The sequence below is a fragment of the Mercenaria mercenaria genome, unplaced genomic scaffold (genome assembly GCF_021730395.1).
Source record: "Mercenaria mercenaria strain notata unplaced genomic scaffold, MADL_Memer_1 contig_2921, whole genome shotgun sequence".
NCBI classification, from domain to species: domain Eukaryota; kingdom Metazoa; phylum Mollusca; class Bivalvia; order Venerida; family Veneridae; genus Mercenaria; species Mercenaria mercenaria.
In genome coordinates this window covers 47,294-58,796 of record NW_026461013.1, presented here as the reverse complement: position 1 = coordinate 58,796, position 11,503 = coordinate 47,294, and the positions used below count along the sequence as shown (strand labels likewise).

At 35.4% G+C, this 11,503-nt stretch overlaps 1 protein-coding gene across 1 annotated transcript in view; it reads right to left on the bottom strand.

Moving 5' to 3' along the window:
* Positions 1-5,704: 5,704 nt before the first annotated feature.
* LOC128552574 (uncharacterized) overlaps positions 5,705-11,503 on the bottom strand; it is a gene marked incomplete at its 3' end in the record, with an annotated part of 29,310 nt that continues 23,511 nt past the window's right edge. The window contains exon 3 of the mRNA XM_053533626.1: positions 5,705-5,834. Within this exon, the coding sequence (XP_053389601.1) occupies positions 5,705-5,834 (130 nt within the window). The remainder of the gene's footprint in view (positions 5,835-11,503) is intronic.

Below are 11,503 nucleotides of genomic sequence, written 5' to 3'. Positions count from 1 at the left end.
CTTTATGCTCTTGTTTTCTGTCATGATCTGACATGCATTGCACAGGTTTTGTAACTCTACTTTATGGGTTTCATTAATTATTGAAGAAGAAGGTTGAAGTTGCAAAGAAGAGTTGGGTCTGGCGGTTGTCCCATTTACAACTTGATTGCTTAATGGAAAGTTACTGTATATTAGCAGGTATCTTAAACCATTTGTGGAAAGTGATGTAACTTTCACACATTTATACTGTGAAGGTCTGTGCCCTGAAGGGGTTTCATTTCTCTTCTTTGTTTTTTTAGCTTACCTGAACACAAGTGCTCATGGTGAGCTTTTAGTATTGTTAGATGTCCGTCATCAGTCAGTCTATCTCTCAGTAATCTATCTGTCTGTCCCCACTTTCTCTATATCCTCTTAAACCACTATGCCGGTTTAAACCAGACTTCACAGGAATATTCCATGGGAGGTCCCCTTCCAAATCACTTCAAATCCAGGTCACCCAAGCAGAATTCTGGGTGCAATGGCAACCAAAAGAAAAACTCAAAATATTCTCAGAAAGCGCTGATCTGACTTTGATATAATTTCAGAGAAATTTTTCTTGGGTGAACTGCTACAACAAGAGCTCGTCGAACACAAAATGCCCCCCTTGATGCATTCAGTAATTGCACAGGGAACAGAAATGTTTTGCTCACTGTAAACAGAAGTTCTACTGTTCTGGTTCAATGTGACATTGACCTTTGACCTATTGACCTCAAAATCAACAGGGGTCATCTGCTGGTCATGATCAACCTCCCTATTAAGTTTAGTGATCCTAGGCCCAAGCGTTCTCAAGGTATCGTCTGGAAAGAGTTTAACTGTTCCAGATCAATGTGACCTTGACCTTTAGCGTACTGACCTCAAAATTTATAGGGGTCATCTACAGGTCATGACCAACCTCCCTATCAGGTTTCATGATCCTAGGCCCAAGCGTTCTCAAGTTATTGTCTGGAAACGGTTTAAATGTTCCGGGTCACTGTAACCTTGACCTTGACCTACTGATCTCAAAATCAATAGGGGTCATCTGCTAGTCATGATGAACCTTTCTGTTATCTTTCATGACCATTGGCCCAAGCATTCTAAAGTTATCGTCCAGAAACCGTTTAACTGTTCCTGGCCAATGTGACTTTGAACTTTGACCTAATGACCTTAAAATCAATAGGGGTCATCTGCTGGTCATGATCAATCTTCCTATCAATTTTCCTGATCCTAGGTCCAAGCGTTCTTAAGTTATCTCCCGGAAACCGCTTTACTGTTCCTGGTCACTGTGACCTTTGACCTACTGATCTGAAAATCAATAGGAGTCATTTGCTGGTCATGACCTACCAGCCTATCATCTTTCATGATCCTAGGCCCAAGTGTTCTTGAGTAATCATCCGGAAACCGTTTAACTGTTCAGAGTCACTGTGACCTTGACCTTTGACATACAGATCTCAAAATCAATAGGGGTCATTTACAGGTAATGACCAACCTTCCTATCAACTTTCATGATCCTAGGCCCAAGCGTTCTTGAGTTATCATCCGGAAACGGATTGGTCTACATACAGACCGACCGACATCTGCAAAACAATATACCCCTCCTTCGAAGAGGGACATAAAAATGTGATAAACAAGAGGGCCATGAAGGCCCTGTATCGCTCACCTGACCTATTGACCTAAAGATCATCAAGATTAACATTCTGACCAAGTTTCATTAAGATATGGTCATAAATGTGGCCTCTAAAGTGTTAACTAGCTATTCCTTTGATTTGACCCGGTGACCTAGTTTTTTACCCCACATGACCCAGATTCGAACCTGACCAAAAAATCATCAAGATTAACATTCTGACTAAGTTTCATTAAGATACAGTCATAAATGTGGCCTCTAGACTGTTCACAAGCTTTTCCTTTGATTTGACCTTGTGACCTAGATTTTGATCCCAAATGACCCAGATTCAAATTTTAACTTAATATCATCAGGATTAACATTCTGACCAAGTTTCATGAAGATACAGTCATAAATGTGGCCTCTAGAGTGTTAACAAGCTTTTCCTTTGATTTGACCTGGTGACCTAGTTTTTGACCCCAGATGACCCAATATCGAACTCGTCCAAGATTTTATTGACCTGGTGACCTAGTTTTTGACCCTAGATGACCCAATATCGAAATCGTCCAAGATTTTATTAAGGGTAACATTCTGACCAAGTTTCATTAAGATTGGGCCAAAATTGTGACCTCTAGAGTGTTAACAAGCTTTTCCTTTGATTTGACCTGGTGACCTAGTTTTTGAACCCAGATGACCAAATATCGAATTCGTCCAAGATTTTATTGAGGGTAACATTCTGACCAAGTTTCATTAAGATTGGGCCAAAATTGTGACCTGTAGAGTGTTAACAAGCTTTTCCTTTGATTTGACCTGGTGACCTAGTTTTTGACCCCAGATGACCCAATATCAAACTCGTCCAAGATTTTTTTGAGGGTAAAATTGTGACCTCTATAGTGTTAACAAGCTTTTCCTTTGATTTGACCAGGTGATTTGACCTGGTGACCTAGTTTTTGACCCCAGATGACCCAGTATCTAACACATCCAAGATTTAATTGAGAGTAACATTTTGACCAAATTTCATTAAGATTGGGCCAAAATTGTGACCTCAAGACTGTTAACAGTCAAATTGTTGACGACAACGGACGGACGGACGACGGAAACGGCGATCACAAAAGCTCACCTTTGAGCACTTCGTGCTCAGGTGAGCTAAAAAAGGATCATGCAAAGTAGAGTTACACTTCTCCTACTTTTATTACCTCTCTTAGTAACCTAGCAAAGCATTATGTATTAAGTAATGCTTAGCTCCCTTCAGTGGGTTGAAAGTTTATGTCTTAAATGTTTAAACACTGAACACTTTGTAACAAAAAATAGATACACAAATTTTATACAATTACAACAAGAGGCCAAAAGGGGCAAAGACGCTCACCTGAGAAAAACATTGACCATTTCAGCTTGCTTCAGACCAAGTTTTATGAACATCATTTAAGCAGTTCATCAAAAGTTAATTTAAGTTTTGTTTTTTCTTCTAAATGTTGTTGTGACCAACTTCATGACAAGAAGCTATTAATGATAAGAATTTGTTTAAAGATTTTTCTCTTTTATGTTTTAGTCCCTAAAACATGCTACAGACCAAGTTTGATGAAGATCCATCAAGCAGTTCATGAGATAAAGTCATAAAAAGGACCAAGTGAGCCCTTCTGAACATATTTGGAAGAGGACTTTATAAAATGAACCTACAGACCAAGTCTGATGTAAATCTATTAAAGGACGCATTAGAAGAGAAGAAGTAGTGTAATATTTTTTTCTATTTTTAGCTCTAGTAGTCTTTAAAAGGGGCCAAGCAATCTAATTTGTATAAATTTGGGAGAGGACAATATACTGATGCTACAGACCAAGTTTGATGAAGATCCATCAAGCAGTTCATGAAAAGTCATGTAAAGGTTTATCTATATGGAATTCTAATTGCCCCTAAAAGAGGTCAAGTGTCCTTATTGAATAAATTTGGGAGAGGACCATACAATCAAGCTACTGTCATCAAGACAAACATTCTGACCCAAGTTTCATAAAGATTGGGTCATAACTGGTCTTTCGAGTGTTAACAAGGCAAATGTTGACAGACGACGCCAGACAATATCCGGTCACAACAGCTCATCTTGAGCACTTAGTGCTCAGGTGAGCTAAAGGTAGGATATTTTTAGGAGTTCCCTTTGACCTTTTATAATTTTTTTCATTTTTGAAATTTTAGTAAAATGTCAAAAAGAAGGAAATTTTAGGGCCACCTGAAAGCCTGTTTTTCACTATTGGTCATGTGACCTTAACTTTAAACCCACTAACCTCAAAATGCAATGAGCCTGTCAAGCTTGTTGGTGAAAGGTCAAGTCACCCTCACAATACTGAATGGGAAAGGTTTGAACCATTCAGTGTGACCGTTGACCCACTGACATCAAAATCAATAGGGTTCATCTACTGAACAATGGTGAACTTTCCATAAAGAATATGACTAACTAAAAAAATTTCTCAATTAATAATTGTATAAAGAACAATAAATTTTGTTTCGTATTTTAAAGTTACAAATCACTTTGCAATTTTTTCTAGTAAACAAAGCAAAAGAAAAAATTCTGAAAAGATATTTTCCTTTTCCTTTTGTTGGTAACAATAAATATTCAAATCATATGAAATAATTCAAATATATGAGAATATGTTTAAAAATATAGGAAAGCACAAAAATATAGAACAAAAAGGCCTAGGAATCATCAAGATAAACATTCTGACCAAGTTTCATAAAGATAGGGTCATAAATATGGCCTCAAGAATGTTAACAAGCTTTTCCTTTGATTTGACCGGGTGACCTAGTTTTTTGACCCCATTTGACCCAGTTTTGAATATGGCATATCATCAAGATAAACATTATGACCAAGTTCCATGAAGATAGGTCATAAATGTGGCTTCAAGAATGTTAAGTTTTTCCTTTGATTTGAGTGGTGACCTAGTTTTTGACCCCATATGAGCCTGTTTTGAATTTGGCATATAAATCATCAAGATAAACATTCTGACTGAGTTTCATGCAGATAGGGATATAAATGTGGCCTCTAGGGTTTTAACAAGCTTTTCCTATGATTTAACCTGGTGACCTAGTTTTTGACTCCAAATGACCCAGTTTCGAACTTGGCTTAGAGATAATCAACATAAACATAATGTGCAGGTTTGTATCAAATCAGAGCATAAATGAAACCTCTTTATGGCTGAAAGGGCCAAAATAGAAAATTTTGCACCTTTCAGGGGCAAAACTCTAGAACCCATGAAGGAATCTAGCCGGTTTTCGAAAGGAACCCAGATCTTATTGTGACTTAAGTTGTGTGTATGTGTGGTTAAAATCGAAAGTAAAATATCACTTATGTCGTGTTCACAAGGTAAAAACTAACAAATTTTGGCTCTTTTAGGGGTCAATCAGGGGTCATAACTCCGGAACCTATGACTGGATCTGATGGATTCACCATGGAATTCAAGATCTATTGTTGTTAAAGATATTTTGCAAGTTTGTATCAAATCAAACCATAAATGAAGTTTCTATATACATTGTAGCTGCAAAAGTCAAAATAGCAAACTTTGGCCCTTTAAGGGGCCATTACTCTAGAACCCATGATGGGATCTACCCAGTTTTCAAAAGGATTAAAATTGGTTGCAAAATGTGGTCTCTATCGTGTTCACAAGCCAAAACAGCAAATTTGGGCTCTTTAAGGAGCCATAACTCTGGAACCCAGGATGCGATCTGGCCAGTTTCCAAAAGGAACCGAGATATTATGCCAATACATGTTGTGTGCAAGTTTGATTAAAATTGATTGTAAAATGTGGTGTCTATACTGTTCACAAGAAAGTATGTATGGACGACGGATGCTGACTGACGAAGGGCGATCACAAAAGCTCACCTTGTCATTATGTGACAGGTGAGCTAAAATATAGGAGTTGGCTGACGGTCTGAAAGCCAAATACAGTTCAACAAAAAATAATTGGACAAGTTACAATTTAATACTAGAATAGTACTGTGCACCATCTGTTACAAAAGGCATTTAGAGCCTTTGAAAATATTTATTATTGATGTGAATCAAGATTTTTTATAAAGTAAAGAGCTGTATGAGGCTATCAAAACACTGAAAATATCACCATTACCAGCAGCTTGTATCTGTGGTGTAAGTAATTCCATTTGACATTTATAATCCTCAAGTTGCTTCTTCAACATCTGTGTTGTCTGATGCATGCCACCAATAACACCGTGCATGGACTGCAAATTTTCATGAATCTGAAGAAACACACATTGTAAAACAAAACATGTAATGTTAAATGCAAGATTTAAACTAGACCTATCACAAAATGTGATTCATACCCCCATTAAAAGTCTTTGAAAAGAATATAACAGTATTAAAAAATATCAACTGTATCTTTTTAAAAAAACACACACTGCACCTTTCATTTGACCATTATGGGAGATAATTTTATCTATTTTCATGAAAGAGTCATGGTTCTTGTACTTTGCAGCAATGTTGGGCAGGTAAAATTGTCCCTGGAGTCAATACTCCCTGAAGTGGTCAATACCGGTCCATTGATCAATAACTGGTCAATTAGTGATACTGACTGTTAAGATATTTAAGAGTTTATCAACAATAAAATAATGACTGTTTTAGAGCATTTGGGGCTTGACTGAGGTGAATGCAGGCAATTATTATGTAGTTAAAGCAACCTAATCAGTATTCCAAAATTGGTCAGAAGTGGTTGATTGGACAATACTGGTTGATACCGGGCATTGAACATTTTCTGTTAGATTAGATTACAAATTTAAGATATATTATTATTTTTCTACAAAAATGTCACAATACCGGCAAATGAAAATAACTGCTAAGGGCTTGGTACAATTTCCTATACAAATTGGCCAAAAAAAAATGGAAAAAATAAAATTCAATATTTTGATAAACATGATAAACAAGTATGGCTAGTACACCTGAACACCGTGGCGAAAAGAACGTTACTATCGTTATCAGTTATGACGTCACTGATGACGTCATTTGTGTGGGAAAAGCTATATAAAGCAAGAAAACAGTGATATCTGGTATATAATTAAACAAGAGGGCCATGAAGGCCCTGTATCGCTCACCTGACTTAATGACCTAAAGATCATCAAGATTAACATTCTGACCAAGTTTCATTAAGATATGGTCATAAATGTGGCCTCTAAAGTGTTAACTAGCTATTCCTTTGATTTGACCCCGCGACCTAGTTTTTGTCCGACATGACTCAAATTTGAACTTGACCTAAAGATCATCAAGTTTAACATTCTGACTAAGTTTCATGAAAATACAGTCATAAATGTGGCCTCTGAAATATTAACAAGCTTTTCCTTTGATTTGACCTAGTGACCTAGTTTTTTAGCCCACCTGACCCAGATTTAAAGCTGTCCTACAGATCACCAAGATTAACATTCTGACCAAGTTTCATTAAGATATGGTCATAAATGTGGCCTCTACAGTGTTAACTAGCTTTTCCTTTCATTTGCCCGGTGACCTAGTTTTTGACCCGACATGATTCAGATTAAAACTGGACCTTAAGATCATCAATATTAACATTCTGACCAAGATTTATGAAGATATAGTCATAAATGTGGCCTCTACAGTGTTAATAAGCTTTTCCTTTGATTTTACCTGGTGACCTAGTTTTTGACCCCAGATGACCCAATATCAAACTCGTCCAAGAATTGATTAAGGGTAACATTCTGACCAAGTTTCATTAAGATTGGGCCAAAAATGTGACCTCTAGAGTGTTAACAAGCTTTTCCTTTGAATTGACCTGGTGACCTAGTTTTTGATCCTAGATGACCCAATATCGACCTCGTCCAAGATTTTATTGAGGGTAACATTCTGACCAAGTCATTAAGATTGGGCCAAAACTGTGACCTCTAGAGTGTTAACAGTCAAATTGTTGACGACGGACGACGGACACAGGGTGATCACAAAAGCTCACCTTTGAGCACTTCGTGCTCAGGTGAGCTAAAAATAAACGATATCCGCAAAGGATAAACTTTTAATTTTTTACATGGTCATATAGATCAATGAATATCCTTTATCATGTAACAAATTTTGTAAAGTTTACTGTTTGCAGATGACAAGTATTTTGCGGAGATCTGACCTCATATATTAAGCGTTCTCTGAACTTTTTAACAAGCTATATCTTTTCTTCAGGCTTTAAAATCTTATTTATCCTACCTTCATGCAAAATAAAGGCAAAAATCAAGGGGTCAGATAAATTTTGCTTTATCTGGTCAGTGACTAAATAAAGCTTGGCGGACTACTTTTTGGATTTTTTTTTAAAACGACGCCATCTTGTTTTTGAGAATAACTGCTAAAAGACATATTTATGCAATTATTTTCATAAACGCGCTTTTATTAGGTATGTGAGACCATCACAAATGTATAGTGTATGCATACCGTACTTGCAATTACTACAAAAAGTTTTTATAACGGAAACGCTTGGAGAAACGGAAAGTGACTCATGTATAGCGTTTGTTCAGAATTTTAGCTTTCTACTCGTCAATCTAGGAATATATTGCATCTGTAATGGAGTGTTATTGAATAAAATCATCGAGGAAACGGTTTGCCTATTCGTTTTGTCAAGTGGCGATATGGCGTGTATATAAGTCTCGTCAATCGTTTGCTTGGTGAGGATGGGCAATCCGACATTCAACTGAACTTCGGACAAAACTTCACTTGGCAGCAAATTAAAATTATTCTTTAATGTTCAGCAGAACAGAGAAGTCAGACACAAAGCAGAACAAGGTTAGCCTTTGTTTTTCGGCTCTAATTTTATAATATTTTTATTTTAAAGACATGTTTGTGTAATGGTGGGGCGTATTAATTTCTGTGCAAGACAGACTCAGATCTAGTTGGTGGTAAATTTTGAATTTTAATTAAAGAATGATTTTAGATCAGAAGGTAGGATAAATAGAACATTAGGTTACTGTCTTATAAATTTAAATTTATTAAGTTCGTCTACAAAAAAATAAAAGTCTCGGCAGAGCCTCGGCTTTTATATTTTCTCCGACTCACTTAATAAATTTAAATTTATAAGACAGTAACCTAATATTCTCTATTTATCTTAAAGAAATTTCCATTTGCTCTTTAAGAAAAATGCTCTAAATAGTAAAATTATTTCAAACTCTCAATTCTTAAAAGGACTACAGGTGTGGGGAGTCATATTTATTTCCGAGGAGTAAAGTTAAATTCAACAAGGAAAACATAATTTAAATACGCTTTTAGAGCACGTGCACTATACTTCTTGGTGTCGCTTGATCTGAATACATGTATTTGTGATGTTCCATAGGTAGACTGTAAGAATATTTCACTGGTCGAAAGTACCGATGGAATATCTGGCTTGAGGTTAACTGTTTAGTTGGTAACGAGTTTCGGCCAAATTACAGCGAAACAGTTACCCGAGAGCCAGATATTTTCATTTGCATCTTCAGCTAATAATAGAATTTCTTTTTTTTTTTTGCATACAGTAGTTTTCAATCAATAGAAAAAAATAAGATAAAACAAATGTTTTTCATTTAAGCACTTTACTATTATGGTAGTGTATGAACTTACGCATTCATTCATAAACTACAGCACGCGAGTCATCTTACACCCTAGGGTATAACACAAATTATTCAATAACTTTCAAAAACACGGGAAAATCTTGTCTGGCAGGCAAGAAAATAACTTCAGCAACGTACCAAATTTATTACATAAAACGGATATTTTAAAGGTATTGAAACACGCACTTCTTAGAATAATATACTGTTAAGAGCTAACTTGTAGTTTTATAAAGAATCAACAACTTAAAATTATTTCGTATCCATATTTTTCATCAATCTTTCCTTGCTTCTGCTTATTATTTCCATATAAATGTACATAATGTTGAGAACCATTCAACTGAGTTCTTGCTACTTGATTTTTTACGAAATGTAATGTTTATAGTAATATGAGAAATATATGTAATGGGTAATCGTTTTGTTAATTCTTAAAATTGTAAAAAAAAAAAACCTTTAAATTTTGTTGCATGTTACTTGTTACTATTTTTTATTTTGAAATACACTTTCTCAAACATGTATGCACACTTATGCCAACATGCAAACGCAGGAATGGTATAGCATAACTTTAGGTAACGGTACCCTTTAATTATCTAAACATGGTAAACAGATACCTTAATAACAAATGATACATAGAGGAAAGTATGGAAAGCCTGCGAAATGCGTCATGCTTTTTGCGAAATGCGACATGCTTATTTCTAAAAGTTTCTTACGAAATGCTTTTTGCTTGTATTTGCACATAGAGGCTAAACAGTATACTTGTAATGCGAAATATTTCTTGCAAAATACGAAATGTTTTTTACGAAATGCTTTTTGCGAAATGCCCAGTGACGAAAACCAGTTTTTAGGCATACATTGTCTATTTTTTTCTCTTTGTTTCTGAAATAATGTTTATAAACATATCTTTACATTAATAAATTAATACCCCAACTGAAATGATCGCTAATGAATTATTTGTTGAACAGTCTTTGTTTAATAAGAATGCAAACTTCATTGCAAATAACCAATGTATTATTTCAAACAAATAAAGATATGTAAAATTTCGTGTGAATAAATCATTATATTGCTTTATATTAAACTACAATTAGGAATTTGTTCAGTATACTGTATGAGTATGTTGTATGACCATCTATGTACAAGCAAAAAGCATTTCGCAAAAAGCATTTAGCGATAAGCATTTCGCATTTTGCAAAAAGCATGACGCATTCCGCAAAAAGCACTGTGCCCAGGCTTTCCATAGGAAAGAGATATTAATTTTATGCTGTGTATTTCCTAACTTAATCTAGACATTAAATATTATGTGAAGGAAAAAGCAAATGTCTTTGAAAGCTATGATTTTATCTTAAAAGGTAACCAAAACTCGTTACTTTTTACTCTGCATCAAACCATAAACAGATTTTACTTACGATGCTGAAAATGCAATGCCAGAGATCCAGCTTAAAGTTTTGTTTGTTGTAAAACATCTGTTACTTAAAATCAGTTATAATATTGACCTAGCCAGTATTCCTGGCTTAAGCAAAAACACATTTTACCGCAAGTACGGAACTTCGCAAAATGAATATAGTGTATGTTTGTGGGCGGGTGATGTGGGGGTGGGGGTGGGGGGCCACGGAGGATGACATCATTATTATACATCATCATAAGGCATTTATGATAAATATTCTATATATAACATATTTTCTTTATTGTTATCTTATTATCTACTTTAATTTTAGAATGTTATATGATTATACATCTAAAGGAACACAAACAAATCTGAGATAAATCAGCTGCCTATCTAATGATATTTGATATTTTGGCGGGGAAAAAGAGAGCATGTGTTCCAAGTGGCCGTAAAATTCCATTTTCAATGTAAACAAATCGTTTATGTCAACCGTTCAGACCAAAATTTATAAGAAATATGGAGTTGCGAAAAGTTCGACGATAACTTTCTGTTTCCAATATACAAGATTTCCAGTTTTGTAGTGTAAGGTCACGTATGAAAAATATAAATTATTATTTATGCATCTAATGTGAACATACTTGATCAATTAATCCCTATGAGTTTCTTTTCTATGTAAAAACGTTACATTCTATTGCTTGGATTTCCCCATGATACTATACTGAGCTAGGAGAAAGATCATTTTTCTTATTTCGCAACATCACACAGTTACTATTAGGTTTTTTTCAAACGTGATCATGGTTTGACATTTGAGTTCACATAAGTCCAATGCCCTCGCTGAAAATTCTTAGAAAACTTGATAGGAAAATCTGTGCTGCTACCCCATGCTCCAATCCCTCGGACACAAATCGAACAAACTCGACCATCCGCAGGAAAATGTGATATGGCGACATTATTCGACCAGTTTGGGATA